Source organism: Rhincodon typus, chromosome 17 (genome assembly GCF_021869965.1).
Source record: "Rhincodon typus isolate 14 chromosome 17, sRhiTyp1.1, whole genome shotgun sequence".
Classification (NCBI taxonomy): Eukaryota; Metazoa; Chordata; class Chondrichthyes; order Orectolobiformes; family Rhincodontidae; genus Rhincodon; species Rhincodon typus.
This window is the reverse complement of record NC_063348.1, coordinates 52,424,810-52,445,793: the sequence shown is the minus strand read 5'-3', so window position 1 is coordinate 52,445,793 and position 20,984 is coordinate 52,424,810. Positions and strand designations below refer to the sequence as shown.

Genomic DNA, 20,984 nt, shown 5'->3' with positions numbered 1-20,984 from the left:
GAGTCCAGACTTAGCTCCATTGCTGGATACCCTCCTTGGAACAAGCTGCAGTCTCCCCAGTAATCACTGCTCCAGGGTAACCCTGCTAAACGGACAGCTTCTACAGGAGATAGCGTGTGGAATACACACTTCAGGACAATTAAAAGCCCTAATGCCTCTTAGATCTCCCCTTCAGTTCTGAAGGGTCACTAGACTTGAAACGTTAACTCTGATTTCTCCTAGTAGATGCTGTCAGACCTGCTGAGCTTTCCCAGCAAATTCTGTTTTTCATTCTGATTTCCAATGTCTGCAGACCTTTGTCTTTTTTTCCCTACTCTCAAATGGGTGTTCAACAAGCTGTCTCAGCAGATACAAGCTCACCCTGAACTGAGGGAAACCATCTTCCCCAGCCCTGTCCCCAGCTCCCACATTCAGATGGTTTTCTGTCTTTCTCCTTCTCCCTCTCTTTCCTTCTCCCCCTCTTTCATCCCTTTCTCATCTCTCTCATTTCCCTCTCTCTCTCGCCCTCTTGCCATGCGTCCTATCCTCACTCCTATGGTCAGGGGCACAGCAACAAATTTGGCTGTTAAGAAAACTGCAAGGGTAGGTCGATAAGGAGATCAGGTTGGACAAAGAAAATCAAATGGAATTGTGTGTGAGTAAATGTGCTGGAGTGCATTTTGATAAGTTACGGGAAAACTTTTTTCACTTTGTTACCTTCACGTCAACCGCTGCAATCGGTGTGCAGTGAAATCTCAATGAGAATGGCTGAGGTGAAGCCCATTATACTCCTTTTTTAAATGGATCAGTATTTAAAGCAGTCGATGATCTCACGTTATTGGGAGACACCAGTGTAGTCAAATTAGTATTGGAGTGGTTGGACTAAGCTGACATGATCACAATAGCTGAATGGTTATCACCAGTGCTTTATTATTCATTCATGGAATATAGTCATTGCTGGCTAGGTCAGCATTTATTGCCCAACCTAATTGTCCTGGGGGGCAGTTGAGTACGTAACAACAGGTAAGGACCACAAATATCCTTCTTTAGAGGAAGAAACATTAATGAACCAGATGGATTTTTATCATAAACAAAAAACAGAAGTTGCTGGGAAAGCTCAGCACGTTTGACAGCATCTGTGAAAAGAAATCAAAGTCAACGTTTTGGGTCCAGTGACCCTTCCTGAAACGTTAACTCTGATTTCTCTTCACAGATGCTGTCAGACCTGCTGAGCTTTTCCAACAGCTTCTGTTTTTGGTTCTTATTTACAGCACCCGTGGTTCAATCAGTTTTTATTTTTGATTTTTGTCACAGTTGACATGGTTGCCATTTTTAACAAATTCAAATTTCACCACTTTCCATGATGGGATTTGAATCCACATCCTGAGAGCAATAGCCTGGCTCTGGATTGCTAGTCTAATGACATTACCAATACACAACAGCTAACCGCACTTCCACCACTTTGTCTGGTGCTACAAACCTCCATAATTTCATAATTTACAAAACGTATTTGGTTGTTCGAATGACTAAAATGTAATATGTTGTATGCATAGATAACTAAATGGAGATATTTGTAAGAGTATAACATTTTGCTATTAGCATTTTGTCAATTGCATACCTGGATCACCGGAGATGTTATCATACAGTCTGCGATGATTAAAGTGATGTGTTTTTCGATGTGTACAGAAAGCATAAACCAGAAATGAGAGAAGAATAATTCCCAAAATGCAGCCAAGAAGGGCTCCAATTATCACTCCTGCACTAACTTCTCCCGGCAGAGGGATCAGATCTGAAATGTTTTAAAAATAAATGGATCAGTGTGTAATGGGTCAGGTCATGGAGATAGCAGAGCAAAATTAGTCACCCAACATTGTTGTGTTCCTTCCTTAATAATTCATTATTCATGCAGCAGTTATCTTTCAGCAACAAATGAACATTTATAAATGGAAGCAGAATCTACGTTTGTGGTTTGTTACGAAGGTGAGACCATGAGCTTGGGATTTCCTTCAGTGGGATAGACATTATTGCTAATTGTTATATTTTTAACCAGTATGTACATAAGCTTGGCTCTGCAATATGTTAAACTCTTAGCTGCTTCAAAATTACTTCCAAGAGAAAGATGAAAAATAAATTCAGTTTAATTCTACTGAAGGATGTGAGTGATCTTTGCAGATAAAGTTGTGCTTCAGAGTGTGTGTTGTATTATCAGAGTTCCAAAATAGATGTGACCAGATGCTGCAGAATCTGAGATAACAAGGTGTAGAGCTGGATGAACACAGCAGGCCAAGCAGCATCAGAGGAGCAGGAAAGCTGACACTTCGGGCCTAGACCCTTCATCTCCGCTGTCCAGAATCATCCTGTTTTGTGAATGTGAAAGTGATGCTCTTTTCATGTGTTATGTATGATTTTTATCAACCTGTCAGTGTCTCTAATGTGGAGAAGCAATGAAGATTGCAATTAGAGAGAATTTTGGGGGTAAGGGGGTCGAGGGGAGAATTCATTGGAGTGTATAATGCATTAAACGGTTTGGAAGAGGCCAACACAGAGAATGACATTTAAATTGGTGAGACAGAGGTGAATAATGAAATAAGAATGTAAATTCTTACAAAAATACACTTTTGAATTGGCTAAGCCTTTGTCAATGAGCTAATTGAAATCTCAATGTAATTCAAATGAGTGAGTGCCTGAAGAGATTCGTATACAGTGGCTATATCTTAATGAGAAAACAGATTATTTAAGGAAGCATGTAATGTGTTGGAGATGGCTCAGAAGAGTCAATAGACCTCTTAGTGGGAGTTCATGCTGAAACCAATGTTCCATAGCTCAAAGGCAGTGCAATAGCTATCAAAAACCATCCCTGTGACTTCCACCTGCTATTTAGAAAGGTTTCCCTCCCTTCCAATTGCTATCAAAAACCATCCTGTGACTTCCACCTGCTATATTAAAAGGTTTCCCTCCATTCCAATAGCTATCATAAACCATCCCTGTGACTTCCACCTGCTATTTAGAAAGGTTTCCCTCCATTCCAAAGGGCCAACTGCCCTGGGTCCCCAAATTCTAAGCTTTACAAACTTGTCCAGTGACACCTCAATTTTCAATCAAGCCCCCACTGCCCAACCCCACCCCAGACTTGTCCCCATCTCTTCCAGTGGCACAGCTACAGCATCAGGGGCTCCAGTCCTCTGATTATCCATTGGGTTAATATGCTTCAGGACCATGGATTCATACAGCACTCGGGGCAGAAATGTGTAAGATCTACCTTAGTATTTAATATTAAAGTCTTACCTTCCCCATTGCCAGTCAATGTGACAATAGTCGTAGTAATAATGGTGGTTGTTACATCAGCTGGAGTTCTTGTAGTACTCTGTTGAAAAATGGTGGGAGATGGAGCCATTGTGGTTGAAGTAGTGTTTGTCTCATTCCTTGGGGCAGTTGTTGAAGTGTTGCTGGATATAGTTGATATAGAAGTTGCAGCTGTTGTATTCCTTGTAGTAGTATATTCTGTGGTAGTTGTATCATTAAACTGGACTGTTGTCGCTGCAGTAGTCATATTCGAATATACTGTCATATTAGCATCACTGATGTTTTGGACTGTGGTGGACATTAACTCAGTCGTGCTGTTAACTGTGCTGAAGTGACTTGATGTCGTAGACATTGTCGCATTTGGGTCACTTGTGCTTCCTGCAAGTTTAGTTGTTGTACTTAAGTCATTAGCATCTGTCACAGAAGAATTGACTGGTGTTCCAGTGCTGTTGGGTTTGGGAGTGGATATATTGCTGATGTGTGAAGTGGATGTTATCAAGCTGCTGTCTGTTGGTGCTATAGAAGATGTGTTGGTGTTGGGCATGACAGATATGTTTGTGTTCATAGTTGTTGAGATGGTAGGTGAGGGGTCTACTGATGGTGCTGTTGTCCCCATTGAGGTGACAGTGATCAACATTGTCGAAGCTTCATTGCTTGCAGGTGAAGTAGATGACATTGAGACTGTGCTGTTTGATCTTCCAACATCCCACAGATTGCACATTAGGAAAGTGACTGTTAAAACTGTTAGAAGTGATGCCATTGTATCGGTTGTTCTAATAAATGTCTTTGAATCAGAAATCTGGAAAAAAAGGTTAGGCACATTGGGAGTGTACAATAACAGTTTCTTTTTAGAGCATTACTGCATACTTTTGCACAGAAACAGTTTAGTTTGACAAAACATAGCAAGTTTCTTCCAAATGCCAAAAACAAGTTGCAATTGGATATTCATTTAATGGGACTTGAGGCCCATAGTATATTAGTATGAACTAGTTCGAGATTAATTCGCCTTTGGGAGGAGGATAAGGGCAATCAGATTGACTTACTTTATACATTGGAAAAGGGGCAATGGTGGAGTTAAAAACGGAGATGGGTTAATTACTCTCCTGTTCCTGCTTTCATAAACACATTGTCTAGTACTGTTTATCAGGTCAAGCAAGTGTTTTATAAATCCATGCACGCTGTAGACTTGGGGCATTTTCTGGAACCCCATTCAATCTATTCAAATGCCAAACTGGGTAAAGGATGTCTACACTATAGATATCTGCCCCATAAAACACATGAATATGAAGAAGTGACCTGGATGGGTACAGCAGTTTTTGAAGGAACGCGTTCCATTCTCCATGATCCAATGGACTGATTTCAAAACTGAGAGTTGGGGTAGAGATAACTGTGGAACTGGAGGAACACAGCAGGCCAGGCAGCATCAGAGTAACAGGAAAGTTGACGTTTCAGGTCGGGACCCTTCTTCAGAAATTCAGAAAGGTCCTGACCCGAAACATCAACTTTCTTGCTCCTCTGATGCTGCCTGGCCTGCTGTGTTCCTCGAGCTCCACACTGTGTTATCTCTGACTCCAGCATTGGCAGTTCTTATTATCTGTGAGGGTGGGGGTAGATTTTTTTTTGTTGGGCTAGGGTAAATGTTTCTAATCAACCTGTTCAGTGGTGTTACAACATACCTATGGAGCAGAGATAGTAGGAACTGCAGATGCTGGAAAATCTGAGATAACAAGGTGTAGAGCTGGATGAACACAGCAGGCCAAGCAGCATCAGAGGAGCAGGAAGGCTGACGTTTCGGGCCTAGACCCTTCTTCAGAAAATCTTGTTTTACCTATGGACCAGGTGGGACTTGAATCCAGACTTCCTGGTTCAGAGATAAGGACACTGGCAGTGCAGTATTAATGTACAGTACAGTACAGTATACTAGCAGATTAAGTATATTATTTCCCTCTGTTTGTATGCTTACTTTTTGCTCCCTATAGTCCCTTTATTTTTGCTGTGCGAATGTGCACATTTTAAAGTGAACATTGGTAGTATGCAGCTCTGAAGAAGGTTCTAGGACCTGCAATATTGATTCTGCCTTCTTTCTGCCAGACCTGCTGAGTTTCTCCAGCCATTTCTGTTCTCATTCCAGATTTCCAGCAGCTGTATTTCTTTGTTTTATATTATTGGTTGTTTGCACTCTGTTTGGTGCGTCTTATGTCTATGTACAGCTGCTGCTGCGAAGCAGTGGGTTTATGGAACTGAGGCAGTTGTGTTAAGATCCATGGTCGATCTGAATGGTGGAACAGGCTGAAGGAACTGAATGACTCATTCCTGTCACAACGGTGCTATGAAGGCTACAAGTGCTCTAGCTTCTATTCCAGTGCAGATGTACTTGTCTGTCTGTGGAATTAATCTCCAGTTGGCCTGATACAATTCCACACCAGCTAATGAGTTGTGTTGGAATGCTTAGGGTCCACTGAAATGTTTTAATGATGTCACCTAAACACACAAAATATCACGCTGTGGGGAGCTGACCTATGTGACTTCTGAAGCTAAACATTGCGGATAAAAATAAAACTTAGATGGAGATGTTTTATATTTTGTTCAGTTATATAAGTTTGTCTCAAAATTGTAGCCAGTTAAGTTTTCCTGTCCTCCCTCTGCTCCAATCAGATCTCTAATCGAAGATCTATTTTCCTTACTGCACAGCTACTCCCCTAACTTGTCCCCACTTCCCATTGCTGCTACTAAATACATTGAGTCCTTGCAGACTGTTGGCACGAGAGGATATCACCTAGCAACATTCTTCCTGGCAAAGTGGTGTGCAGAAAGAAAAAGCTTTATTTCGGATATGTTTCATTGCTATAATGTAGGGGGTAACAACTATTCAAGTTTGAGCAAGCTACAGGTCTCCACAATGTGTACAGCCCTAACTGCAGATGAGTGTACAAAGTCCTGGAGTAAGTCCTTCAAACCTGCTCCTTATTAAGTCGTGACTGAACTGGTTTTGACCTTGACTCCACATTCCCATCTAGCCCTGATTGCCTTTCATGCCTTGCTTACCAAGAAGCTATCGGTAAAACAATAAGAAATAGGGACAGGATTAAGCCATTCAGTGCTTCGAGCCTCCTCTGCCATTCAATAGGATCATGGCTAATCCGACATTCCTCACATCCACCTTCCTGCCCTTTCTCCACAATTGTTGAATTCCTGACTGATCAAGAATCTACCTCATCCTTAAATATACACAAGGACGCTGCCCCCACAACTCTCTGTGGCAAAGAATTCCAAAGATTCTCAGCCCTGTTAATCTTAAATCAACGTCCCTTTATTCTGAAACTATGTCCTCTGGTCTTAGACTCTCTCATGAAGGGAAACATCATTGATCTGTCGAGCCCCTTAAGAATCCTGTATGTTGCATTGAGATCACCCTTCATTATTATAAACTCCAGTGAGTAGAGTCCCAACCTGTTTAGCCTTTGCTTATAAGACAGTACTGCCATTTGGAGGGGTCATCCTAGTGAACCTCCTTTGAACAGCCTACAATGTAATTATATTTTTCCTTAAATGAGCAGACCATAACTGCTTTCAATACTCCAGATATTGTCTCTCCAGCACCTTGTCCACTTGTAGTAAGACTTCCCTACTCTTATACTCTAACTCTCTTGAAACAAGGGCCATCACTCCATTAGCTTTCCATTAGCCTTCCATCTACCTCGTGCCTTAAGACAGATTTGTACTTTTTTTTTTATCGCATTGTTTTCTTTTGAATTTATTACAGTATCCAGATGCTTGACTTTACATGAGGAAGCTTTTTTTTAAAGTTAGCTTTTAATCATGGGGTTTGATCTGTCAGAGTGAAATTCTGGGGTGTTAAAGACATTGTTTCTGGCAAAGAGACAACATTCAGTAAAGTCAAATAAAATGGAAATAAAGGTAGATCATGTTGGGATTCCGCAACAAAACTATCAATATCTGTAAAGAGCAAAGATAAGTTCTGATGTTATGGGTGTGTGCCTCGGTTGTAAAATGTGCATCCAAAACACGTTATTCTGCTTTGCATTGACCCCAGGCGCTGACTGATATTTGATGCAATTCCAACACTTTCCACTTTTATCAGAGATCTTGAGAACTGGCCTGTGTTCAGTGTATTGGTTTAAATCTTGCCATCATGCGTGTTAGTGCAGCGTGCTTTCCAAACCTTTCCCCTTTATGATCCTATTTTGGAGCTGGGAGGAGGGTGTGGAATTTGGTGGTGGTGGTGGCTGACTTCATTCACAAAGTTTCTCAGTTAAGACAGCACCCAGTTCCCTTCCTCAAGGTCCAGCCAGTTACGCCGTGTCCACTTCAAGAGGGACCTCTAATGGCTTAAAGGGGCCATGCAGCTTCTAGGACTTCATCTAACCTCTGCAGCAGCCCATTATTGCCTGAGATCACTTGATCCCAAAACTCTGGCTCATGACCCAGAATTAAGGAAGCTTTTGCAAGCTGTTTTTAATTTTATTTAGGAGTGAGTAGACTGGCACCTGAACAAGTTGTGAAGACTGTCCTTTACCATCGAATGCAAAATGTGTTAGGAGACACTAGCCTGTTCAAAGGTTCCACTCAGAATTATTGATCGCTCCTCATTGCCCGTGATCACTGATGGAAGGTTTCTTCTTCATTGTTGAACATTTTTTAAAGAACTTCCCTGTGGAGCAGAGAGGAAAAGGAATGCTCCCTCAATCCTAACAGTTGTCACAATCCCGGCCAAAGCCCTTCCACTCCTGATTGTAGCATCTCACACTAACCTTACCTTCACGCTGCTGCCTGGACAGGCTGGAAGCTCCGTCATTAACAAATGCTCACGGATAAAATTGTAACAAAGACCCGAGGCCCAATTTCATCCTGTGCGACACCCCGAGTGTGAATTCTACAAAGGTGTCCAGATGAATGTCAATCCGATGAGGTTGGGGTTGGAGAATCATCGGGAGTCCCAGGATGGGGATGCAAAGGAGAGAAGTTCAAATAATATCGACCAAAGGATATGTCGAATCTAAGAGGGATATATATGACAGTGGCAGCTTCTAGTACTGAATGACTGTGTTTGAAACTGCTACATTATTGACCTTGTTTCATGGATAGAATCTTGTTGGCAAACGTCTCAGTATCTTGTTTGGTACTTTGTATTTGCCCTTTGTGTCTACTTTTTATTGGTGTCTGTACCCACATCAGTTCTGCCTGACAAGCATTGCAAGTAAGATTGAAGAGAGTGAACATTGGAGTGAACTGAACGCTACGCTCTTTAATTTGAATCTTATTTGAAATTCTGTTGAAACAGCAAAGAGCCATTTCTTTTACATCCCTTCCTCATCATTATCTCAATCTTACAAAACAGGAGGTTTCAAGCTCAAATACTCTACCTCGGTTGGGACTACCCATTGTAATACTCGATAGAAACTGAAAGAACTGCGGATGCTGTAAATCAGGAACAAAAACAGAAGTTGCTGGAGTTCTGAGGAAGGGTCACCGGACCCAAAACGCTAACTCTGATTTTTTTCTTCACAGATGCTGCCAGACCTGCTGAGCTTTTCCAGCAACTTCTGTTTTTGTTCCATTGTAATATTCGGTTGATTTAAACATTCTTGTGATGGAAGAGATAAATTGGAAAATGTTCCACTTCTCCTGTTTAACTATGGGTGTACCTTGCTATGTATGAACCAAGCTGATGATGGGATTAGACTGATTTCATAAATAATAAGTACTTGATAAAAGTTCTGCAGGATGACTTCAGCACGTTGAACTGCATGCAAGTAAGGAATTTGAAGAGAAGAAAGGACGGAGTTGGTTTTAGCCTGCACTAAATTACAGAATATTACAACACAGAAACCAACAAGCCAGTGCACCAAATTGTTCTCTCACATACAAATGCCACTGTTCTGCTAGCTGCCATACTCTTCATCATTAAGTTGTTACTTCAACTATTAGGGGACATGGTGACATTGCTGTAATTTCACTGGCCTAATAATCCATGGTTGCAGGCCAATGTTTAGGGGAGGCTTCTCAAAAAAATACCTAGAATACTCCTCCTCCCACCCACCTTCCTGCAAAAATGCTATCCACTATTCCCAATTCCTTCGCCTCCGCCGCATCTGCTCCCAGGATGAGGCATTCCACTCCCGTACATCTCAGTTGTCCTCGTTTTTCAAGGACCGTAACTTCCCCCCCCAGTGGTCGAGAACGCCCTCAACCATGTTTCCCACATCTCCCGCAACTCATCCCTCACACCCCGTCCACGCAATAAGAACCAAAAAAGAATCCCCCTCGTCCTCACGTACCACCCCACCAACCTCCGGATCCAACGCATCATCCTCCGACACTTCTGCCATCTGCAATCTGACCCCACCACCAAAGACATCTTTCCCTCCCCACCCTTATCTGCTTTCCGGAGGGACCACTCTCTCCGTGACTCCCTTGTCCGCTCCACACTCCCCTCCAGCCCCACCACACCCGGCACTTTTCCCTGCAACCGCAGGAAGTGCTACACCTGCCCCCATACCTCCTCCCTCACCCCCATCCCAGGCCCCAAGAAGACTTTCCACATCAAGCAGATGTTCACCTGCACATCTGCCATTGTGGTATACTGTATCTGCTGTACCCGGTGTGGCCTCCTCTACACTGGGGAAACCAAGCGGAGGCTCGGGGACCGCTTTGCCGAACACCTACGCTCGGTTCGCAATACACAACTGCACCTCCCAGTCGCGAACCATTTCAACTCCCCCTCCCATTCCTCAGATGACATGTCCATCCTGGGCCTCCTGCAGTGCCACAACGATGCCACCCGAAGGTTGCAGGAACAGCAACTCATATTCCGCTTGGGAACCTTGCAGCCCAATGGTATCAATGTGCCTTTCACAAGCTTCAAAATCTCCCCTCCCCCTACCGCATCCCAAAACCAGTCCAGCTCATCCCCGCCTCCCTAACCTGTTCTTCCTCCCACCTATCCCCTCCTCCCACCTCAAGCCGCACCCCCATCTCCGACCGACTAACCTCATCCCGCCCCCTTGTCCTCCCTGGACTGACCTATCCCCTCCCTAACTCCCCACCTACACTCACCTTTACTGGCTCCATCCCCGCCTCTTCGACCTGTCTGTTTTCCTCTCCACCTATCCTCTCCTCTATCCATCTTCTATCCGCCTCCCACTCTCTCCCTATTTATTTCAGAACCCCCTTCCCCTCCCCCTTTTCTGATGAAGGGTCTAGGCCCGAAACGTCAGCCTTTCCGCTCCTATGATGCGGCTTGGCCTGCTGTGTTCATCCACCCCTGCACCTTGTTGTCAATGTTTAGGGGACATGGGTTCAAATCCCATCATGCCAGATGGTGTAATTTGAATTAAGTAAAATCTGGAATTAAATGCTAACCTAATTGTGATCACAGAGCTAATGTGCCTTTTAGATTCATAAGAATGATGCTGGGAATGAAGGGCTTGTCATATGAGGAGCGATTGAGTGTCTGGGTCTGTACTCGATGGAGGTTAGAAGGTTAAGTAGGGAACCTGATTGAAACTTACAGAACACCAAGAGGCCTGGATAGAGTGGACATGAAGAAGATGTTTCCACTAGTAGGACAGTCTAGGACCCAACAACATAGCCTCAGAGTGAAGGGATGACCCTTTAGAACTGAAATGAGAAGGATTTCTTCAGCCAGAGGATGGACCTCATTTGCACAGAGATCTGTGGAGGTCAAGTCATTGAATGGGTTTAAGACAGAGGTAGACAAATAGGTTCTTGATAGTAAGGGGATCAAGGGTTATAGGGAGAAGGCAGGAGAATGGGATTGAGAAACATATCAGCCATAATCGAATGGCAGAGCAGTCTCAATGGGCTACATTACCTGAATCATTTCCTCCACCTTATGGTCTCATTACTTCCTATATAACGAATACCTTCTTTCTAAAGAATTTACAAATCAAAGTTCTACATCCTAACCACCACAGTATTTTCTTTAAGCATTATAATTGAACAATTAATTGTTTCTTTAATTATCTTAAACTGCACCCTCATGATGTAATATCAGCAACCAGTGCAGATGATTTATGAAATAAGAGCTTCCTCCTTAGAATAGTGCTTCACTCATTTTGCAATGAGTCGGACGTTGGAAGATTTTAGTCTTAAAATAAGGACAGTTATAGAGTCATACAGCGCAGAAGAGGCCCTTCAACCCATCGAGTCTGTGCTGAACCTATCTACAGTAATCTCACATTCCAGAGCCTGGTCCATAGCCTTGAATCATCTGACATTTTAAGTGTTCATCTGCATTCTTGTAAAGGTGGTGAGCTTTCTGCCTCTACTACTTTCCCAGGCAATGCATTCCAGATCCCCTCCATTCTCGGTGGGAGAAACATTTTCCTCAACTATCCCCTAAATCTTGTGCCCGTCACTTTAAAATTATCCCCCTCATTATCAACCCTGCAAGGAAGGAGAGCCAAGTCAAAGCCAACATGTCCATGAAAATGAACGGCTTCATTTTGTTTTAACCTTTGGTTTAATTAGTGTCCTAATTATTATTCAAAATTTAACAGCACGTTATACTTTGGGCGGCACGGTGACCCAGTCGTTAGCACTGCTGCCTCACAGCAACAGGGACCCGGGTTCAATTCCACCCTCAGGTGACTGTGTGGAGTTTGCACATTCTCCCCGTGTCTGTTTGGGCTTCCTCCGGGTGCTCCGGTTTCCTCCCACAATCCAAAGATGTGCAGGCTAGGTGGATTGGCCATGCTAAACTGCCCGTGGTGTTCAGGGATGTGTAGATTAGGGAGATGGGTCTGGGTGGGAGGCTCTGAGGATAGGTGTGGACTTGTTGGGCCGAAGGGCCTATATCCACACTGTAGGGATTCTATGATTCTATGATAATTCCAGTTGTTTAAGGCTGGCATGGTGACCCAAGAATAAATTCAACCTAAAGCCTACCAAGCAGAGAGTTCTTGTGAGGCAATGGTAGTGTCCCTACCTCTGAGCCAGGAGGTCTGAGTAGAAGTCCCACCTCTTCCAGAAGTGTGTAGTAACATCTCTGTACATGTTGAAACCTATCAAAGATCCACAGGCAGCTGTTTGTTTTAAATCACGTTAATAGTCACTTAGGTGAAAGGAATTAGCCATAGAATAAGATATTGTAAGGGTTTTACAAAGAGAATGCAGTGGATGCCAAAAATGGCGAATTTGCGATTGTTATCCGAGAATAACTTACATGACATAGTTATGGATATTTTCCAATTGTACTATAAATAGGTTTCACACAATCCTTTTACTTAATTTACTTGAAATGCCAGGGCCTTTATTTTGGATATCATCTACATAACACACCTAGATTCTTTATGTGGGCAGTGCATGCTTTTAGTAGTTTATCACTAACCTCGTCACCAGTCCTGCATTACTCATTGATTGCAACACTTAAGTAAAACTCTCATGCCTCCTGTCACAGCAACTAGTGTTCATCTCTTGGGTAAGATATATTAAATATAACACCAAGTGAAATAATCACTAATTGCGTGTGTGCGTTGCAGAGATTGGTAATTGAACCTGGGTTCCAGTGATTGTTGTCCAGAGTTGGATGATGTTTACTCCCAAAAATAATGAGGTTTTTATTCCTGAATCAAAGTCACAGGGTGGTGTATGAAATTAGAAACATTTCAGGTTATGATAATTGCAGTTTGTTGAAAATTATATTGCAAGAGGGTCGAGTTACACGATTATATCAGTGTTGTTATCTACCCACTCCATGAATCTACCCTACTTGGATTCAATTACACTTCACTAACAACAGCAGGTTACATTTACTTGGCCTGTCTGACGCGATACAGCATACCCAGCTACCTCATAGGAGCATTATCAAACACCATTAGATACTGAGAAGTTTAAGGAGATACTAGAGGTGATGACCAAAGCTTTCATCAAAGATTCAGGTTTTAAGGAGTACTGTAAAGGAGAGAAAGGCAGAGAGGTTTTAGGAAAGGAATTTCAAAGCTTAGAGCCTAGGCAGCTTAAGGAAAAGGCTAGAAGTCACATGATACCAAGTTATAGTCCAACAGGATTATTTGAAAGTACAAGCTTTCGAAGTGCTGCTCCTTCATCAGGTGAAGGTGCATATTCTGTGACTTTTATTGCAGTAATTAATTGAACTTAGATCCTTGTGAGAATACATAAAGATGCTCATTAAATTAAAGTTGTCTTTCTTTTCCTTCCTTTGCTTCTGGCCACATATTTGTCTTTGATATGCCACAGGGACAATACTGGACTTGCTACTATTTCTTGTATAATAGTTGCTTTTCCATGAGAACTGGAAAAAGCAAAGTAAGGTGAAAAACAAACTGATACAATTAGGAAGAACGAGGTGAGCCAATGTAAACTAAGGAGCAGATTTCTAAATGGGGTGCAGAATCAGTGATCCCCATTGGTATGAAGATGGGCAGAACAGATTGAAAACTGGTTCAAAAGCTTTATAAATACAGGCACAGAACATAAAAGTAATGGTATTATATTCAACCTTTATAAAACATTTTTTGAAAAAAATTGTTCATGAGATGTCAGTATTGTTAGCCAAGACAGAACTTATTGCCTGTCCTTATTGCCCCTGAATAGATGATAGTGAGCTACCTTCTTGAACTGCTGCAGTTCATGAATTGCAGGGATAACCATGGTAGTGTTAACTGGGGTGTTTGAGTATATATTGATTCTGTGACACCAAAGGCGTAGTGTTACGGTTCTAAGCCAGGACGGTAAGCGGATTGGAGGAAAACTCGCAGGTGGTGATGTTCCCTGTATCTGCTGCCCTTGTCTTTCCAGATGGGGTTGGTTGTGGGTTTGCAAAGTGTAGTCAGAAGAGCCAGGGGAATTGCTGCAGTGCATCTTGTAGATACTACTGCCACAGTGTGTCATTGGTGAAGAGAGTGAATGCTGATGGTGGTGGATGGGATACCAACCAAGCAGGCTTCTTTGACCTGGATGGTTTTATCCTTTTTGAGTGTAGTTGGAGCTGCACCTATCCAGGCAAGTGGCCAGTGTTGCACCACATTTCTGCCTTCTGCCTTGCAAGTGGACAGGTAGTATGAGACTGGAGGTGATTTACTTGCCACATAGTTTCTGGCCTCTGAGCTTCTTCTGGAGCCACAGTATTTGTGTGGCCAGTCCAGTTTAGTTTCTGGTGAATGGTAACCATCAGGATTTTGATGTTGGTGGACTCAGCTTTGTTAATGCATTGAAAATCAATGGGAGAAGGTTAGATTATTGTTTGTTGGAAATTGTCATTCTCTGGCACTTCAGTGATGCAAGTCTTTCTGCCATGATGCAAATCTTACCTCCCATTTATCAGTCCAAACCTGGATGTTGTCCAGAGTATGTTAGTATGGGTACAAGCTGCTTTAGTATCTGAGGAGTCACTTCTGACCTTGTGATGGAGGGAAGACAATCAATAAAACCACTGATAATTGTTGGACACCGTCCTAAGGTTACACATCATCTTGAATATTGTTTTCAGTTCTGGGCACTGAGCTTTGAAGAAGATATGAAGGCTTCAGAGAATTTGTAGAAAAGATTCACGATTCAAGCTCCAGGGATGAGTAACTTCAATTATGTGCATAGAATGAAGAAGCCCGATCATCTTCATGAGTGCTTCATCAATGACCTTCTGTCTATCATTAAGGTCAGAAGTGGAGATGTTCACCAATGATTGCACAATTTTCAGCACCATTCACCATTCCTTAGGTACTGAAGCAGTCTTTATGTTGAAATGCAATAAGATCTGGACCATATCCAGGCTTCGGCTAACAACTGGCAAGTAACATTCGTGCCACACAAATGCCAGGCAATGACGATCACCAATAAGAGACAATCTGACCACCACCCCTTGATATTCAATGGTGTTACCATCACTGAATTCCCCACGATCAACATCCTAGGGGTCACTGTTGACCAGAAACTCAGCTGGACTTGCCACATAACCAGTGCTTGTAGGTACTGTGTTTAACAGTCAGGAAGTACTGTGGCAAGTAACTCACCTACTAACTCGCCAAAGTCTGTCCACCATCTACTAGGCACAAGTTAGGAGTGTGATAAAACACTTCCCACTTGCCTGGATGGGTGCATGTCCAACAACACTCAAGAAGCTTGACACCGTCCAGAACAAAGCAGCCCCTTTGATTGGCACCAAATCCCAAACATCCACTCGCTCCATCATTGATGCTCAGTAGCAGCAGTGTGTCCTACCTCCACGATGCACTGCAGAAATGTATTGAAGATCCCTAGGCAGCACCTTACAAGCCCACAGCCACTTCCATCTAGAAGGACAAGGGCAGCAGATAAATGGGAACACCACCACCTACATGTTCCCCATCCAAGCCTCTCACCATCCTGACTTAGAAATATATCATCATTCCTTCAGTTTCACCGGGTTAAATCCTGCAATTCCCTCCCTAATGTCATTGTAGGTCTACCTACAACACACAGACTGCAGCAGTTCAAGAAGGCAGCTCATCACCACCGTACAGACAGAGTCAAGAGGCGATTTGTTCAAGGTGATCAACTTATGAGGTGTCAAGTCAAAGAGAAAGAAGCTGGGCCATTTGGCAGAACAGTCATGAACCAAAGGACACAAATTTCAAGTGATTGTCAAAAGAACCGCAGATGGCATGAACAAAATCTTTTTGATGCAATAGCTATGATCTGGAATGCACTGCCTGGGAGATTGGTGGATATGGATTAACTCGTGACATTCAAAAGGGAATTTGATGAGCAATTGAAGAAAAAAAATCAGGGCTACAAGAAAAGCTGGCGAGTGGAACAAACTGAACTTATTCGAGCAGATTGCTGACACTGGTTGCATGGCTCAATTAAACTTCCTTCTGTGCTATAACAAGTCTATGATTCTTTAATCAACATAGATATAGTTTTCCTGTATATACTGATGGTACCTCATCATTATTGACCTCAGTTCTGCAATGTTTCTGTTCAGGTTAGATATTTGATGTCAAGCTGTAAAGGAATCATAGTCTTTGTATCATGACCTTCTGCAGAAGGATCACTGGACCCGAGTCATTAATGTGACTTTCTCTTCACAGCAGCTGCCAGACCTGCTGAGTTTTTCCAGCAATTTCTGATTTTGTTTCTGATTTCCAGTATCCACAGTTCTTTGCTCCTTTTTTCTTGTCTCTTCTCATTGGAAATAGCCTAAAGTTGGGTTGTTCAACTCCCACCAGGATCTTTACAACCGAGCTTCTGAGGTTGAGTTCCAATGGTAATATGTTTGGTATTTAGCTCAATCCAGAACAGAGTTCAAAATGTTATCCAGCAGCAGAAGCAATAGCTTCTACCTCCAAAATATTAATGGCCACCACCTCTGCCTATTCTCCAGCACGACTGAAAACATGCCATCACTATTTTCTGTAATGCTTTATTCAGTCCCTTTGAACTCCACCTTACTTAAACTCCAGACATATCCCCAATTTGACTGCTTCATCATAATCCTACTCCAAGTTCCACTCAACTGTCACCTTTGCCGTGACTGATGCCCATTCGCTTCCTGTCCTCTTTCTTCATTGCTTTCAAATTGTTGAGAATTTATCTAACATCTCTCATTCCTACCTCTGCAACCTTATCCAGCTTTAGTTCACTTCTGACTCCAGGAGTCAGCTTCCAGACTGATTTATCATCAATTGAAAAAATACCCCCAAATTATCTTATGCTGAACATTTAGATTTCATCAAAAAACCCTTTCAGCTTTGCAAAGTTTCATTGCATCTTCAAGATTAATCTTAAAACAGATTAATAATCCTCACTGTATCTCAACCACCTTTTTTCCTACTCCTCTCTACCTGTGAATTTGTTCAGGGAACTATGTTAATGAAGGGTCTTGTGGTACACTGGCAAGTGTTCCTGCTTTCTGAATTAGAAACCTTAGGTTTGAAGCCCATCCCAGGACTTGACCAAGAAAGGTGTATCCATGCCACAGGTGAACAGGTTCGGTGTCAACCTGTAGATCTGCTTAACACACACCAATGACAAGCAGTACGAGAAGAGAGATACTATGTTATAATGTGTAATGGACAAATTGGACCCTCTACCATCACTATCCACAGCTCCGTCCAACATGCTGACAAAGGATCATGTTACCACAGAGGCCTGGACTCTTGTGAACTGCAAAATGCCACTACCGTTGTGCTAATTGCAGATATGCATTACTGCAGAAGGACCAGTAAATATGAGTCATTGAGTTCATTACCAAGCACATTAAAGCAACAGATTATCTCAACCTCTTGAACTTCTCAAAGTATTCAGCACAGTTTCAGCCACAATGAAAGGGTTTTCTGATATTATCAATTCAGGGTTTGAGTGAAGATTTGTAGCTCGGGTGCTGGTTTTAGATGTTGGTGTGTTCACCGAGCTGGGAGGTTTGATAGCAGACGTTTCGTCCCCTTACTAGATGATATCCTCAGTGCTGTGGAGCATCCTCCTATGAAGTTTCATAGGAGGATCCACAGCACTGAGGATGTCACCAAGTAAAGGGACAAAACGTCTGCTATCAAACCTCCCAGCTCGGCGAACACACCAACATCTATCATATTATAGATAATTCATTCCTCTATAAATCTGGAAAACCAACTGTAAATCAGACAGAAATTGCTGGCCAAACTCAGCAGGGTCACTTGTTGTGAAAAATTAACTCCGCTTTCTTTACACAGATGCTGCCAGACCTGGTGAGTTTCACCAGCAATTTCTATGTTTTGTTTCCGATCTCCAGCATCTGCCATTCTTTATTTTCTATTCAAATTGTTTGACACAATTTATTCATGTAATGACCAGCCTAACGTGGACAATTTTGATCCTCTTGTGCGTTTTCATTTTCTGTATGCAGAGCAGGTTTTTAAGATACTTTCCTGAACTTGACAGAACTTTCAAAAGTCAGGACAGGTATAATGGGACGAATGGTCTCCTGTGCTGCATGGATCTGTGATTTCAAGGCATTGTTAGAGGTTGCCGCAACTTAACAGAAGATACATTTTAAGAACAACAACAAAGTTGCTGGAAAAGCTCAGGCAGCATCTGTGACGGAAAAAAAGAGTTAACGTTTCGGGCCCTGCCGGACCTGCTGAGCTTTTCCAGCAACTTTGTTCTTGTTCCTGATTTACAGCATCCACAGTTCTTTTGGTTTTTATGACACATTTTAAGAAGATCAACTCTAACTTCTTTCCAAAGCCTTGTACCTTTTACTCTATGGTATTACCTGCATCAATCTTAAATAGGACACAAATATGGTTAGATTCACAGCCCCCTTCAAGAAGTGCCTCTTATTGCATTAATATAAAATGTTACTTTCACACAAATGGGTACGTATAAATGACTCCATAATTTAGTTTAAGGAGGAGATTTAGTATTATAGATTGTAAAGGAATACCTGACAGCTGATAGTAAAGAGATCTTTTTTCTGCTGTAAATCACATCTGATATCATCAGTTACCCATACAACAGGTTTCCACAGTTGGCTGTTTAGATTGAGTTGAGGGGTAAACAGAAAACCCAAACTCAAAGATGAGTTGGTTTGTTTTTGGTATAAACACCAGAAAAAGATGCTAGTTGGAATGTTGTAAAATTTATGCAATGCTGCAAATTAGTTCAGCACTCCTGTAAGAAGTGTCTCAAAGATAGCAATGGCAGAGGCCTGGGAATCAGGCCCCAGTGTTCACAATGCTTACTGAAACTGACAGCTTCAGGAGCAAGGCCGGAGGGTTTACTCACCAACACCCCTGCCCAAGCCCCATTGCCATCTTCCTTGTGCCAGTTCTTACAGCAAATGGTCATAGATAAGGAAGTGTAAGCTTGTCATAGGAACATTGACTTAACAGCAGCTGTAGTTTCTGCAGTCGCAAGTCAAAGAATTACACGTAATTTATGCAGCCCATCGTGTTGTTTTGAGTCTGGAGGTTGACCCCATTGCCCCATTCAACTGCTACACGCTTTCAATACTTAAAACATTTAACTGCAGGCAGCCAGCATTGAACACTCACTGAGCAGGTATCGACGGAGGACTGTTCCACATCACTCAACAAGAATAAAACTCTACTTCAAATCCATGCCGACGGTCTAGATAATAAGAAGGGGATACTTACTTGATGTGATGTGCTTCAGATTATGTTTTAATAACTGCTGGAATGGTTCGTGTATCCAAGCTGACAGTGTCCTGTGTTGCTCAGGTGAGCACAACTGTGTGGTGGTGGAGGAATAGATGTGGTGATTGAATTAAAAAAGTAGGTGTGGACTCGTAACTCTTACATTGAGAGTCAGAACCAGATAGACCTGATCAGCCATTTCTCTATTCATCCATGAGAAAGTATTCATTTACAGTGCACGGAGGATAAATGTATCTTTCACAATGGTTAGGTGGGTGTGTTCTGTGCACCTTAACAATGTAAGATATTTTGCGCTGTTATATTTGTGTGACATAGATTCTTTTGTTTGGTTAGTTTTATCAGCAACCTGCCCAAGCTCAATTCATCTGGGAGACACCCAGCGATGCTGCTAGAAAGAGCAGATTTTCAATCAAGTAAAAATGATTTTGACAAACTTCTCAACATAAAATTCCTGAAATTCACAAACCCCTCTCTTAAGAATTTAGGTGAGATTGGATTTCCTGTTAGTGTGAAAGGGAGAACTTGCATTTACAAAGCACCTATCACAAATCGATTTGATTTGATTTGATTTATTATTGTCACATATATTGAGATACAGTGAAAAGTATTGTTTTGTGTGCTAACCGGATAAATCATATCTTAAGTAAGTACATCAGGGTAATAGGACAGAATGCAGAATATGGTGTTACAGCTACAGAGAAGGTGCAGAGAAATATTAACTCTAATATCTGTTCATAAGTCTGCTAACAGTGGGGAAGAAACTGTTCTTGAATCTGTTGTTTTTGAGTTTGAGTTTGATTTATTATTGTAACATGTACCAAGATGCAGTGAAAAATGTGATTTTGCGTGCTGTACACACAGATCATACCATACAAAGTACTTCAGAGGAACAGAACAGAGTGCAGAATACAGTGTTACAGCCGCAGAGAAGATGTAGAGAGAGAGAGAGATCAACATTGAGAGGTCCGTTCAAAAGTCTGATAACAGTGGGGAAGAAGCTGTTCTTGAATCTGTTCATACGGGTATTCAAACTTTTATATTTTCTGCCCAATGGAGCAGGACAGAAGGGAATATAACCAGGGTGGGCGGGGCATTTGATTATGTTGGCTGCTTTTCCAACGCAGGAGATGGAGTTAGTGGAAGGAAGGCTGGCTGGAGTGCATTCACAACTCTCTGTAATTTCTTGCGGTCTTGGGCAGAATAGTTTCTATACCGAGCTGTGGTCATCCCTCCTATTGACCAACCAGGTCGTATCTACCACCAGTGTCCATCTATCACCACCGTTCCGCCTCCACCTCTCCCTCCCTCCTCTATCTGCAGCGCCCCCTACCCCCACATCCGGTCCTGAAGAAGGGTAATACCCGAAACGTTGACTGCTCATTTCCTCCAGATGCTGACTGGCCTGCTGTGTTCCTCCTGTTTGTCTACCTTGGATTCCAACATCGGCAGTTTTTATTTTGTCTCTAACCAAGGATGCTTTTTACGGTGCATTTATAAAAATAGATAAGAGTTATTGTGGACGTGCCGAATTTCCTCAGCTTCCTGAGGAAGTAGAGATGTTGG

The 20,984-nt window shown here is 42.4% G+C and overlaps 1 protein-coding gene across 1 annotated transcript; it reads right to left on the bottom strand.

The window, feature by feature from the left end:
* Positions 1-410: 410 nt before the first annotated feature.
* Positions 411-19,607, bottom strand: LOC125485212 (flocculation protein FLO11-like). The gene is made up of 4 exons (XM_048606893.1): positions 19,401-19,607; positions 3,265-4,081; positions 1,598-1,768; positions 411-574 (listed from the first exon to the last, which is right to left on the bottom strand). The coding sequence occupies exons 2-4, from the start codon at positions 4,040-4,042 to the stop codon at positions 411-413; spliced, it is 1,113 nt and encodes a 370-aa protein (XP_048462850.1). The 5' UTR covers positions 4,043-4,081; positions 19,401-19,607.
* Positions 19,608-20,984: the final 1,377 nt, after the last annotated feature.

What these genes read in the sequence shown, in the direction of transcription:
- LOC125485212 (XM_048606893.1), bottom strand. Translation starts at nt 4,042, where the DNA reads ATGGCATCACTTCTAACAGTTTTAACAGTCACTTTCCTAATGTGCAAT. An exon ending in ATTGACTGGCAATGGGGAAG is followed by an intron (nt 1,769 to 3,264) that starts GTAAGACTTTAA and finishes AAAACATTTCAG; the next exon opens with ATCTGATCCCTCTGCCGGGA. An exon ending in TAACATCTCCGGTGATCCAG is followed by an intron (nt 575 to 1,597) that starts GTATGCAATTGA and finishes CTACCCTTGCAG; the next exon opens with TTTTCTTAACAGCCAAATTT.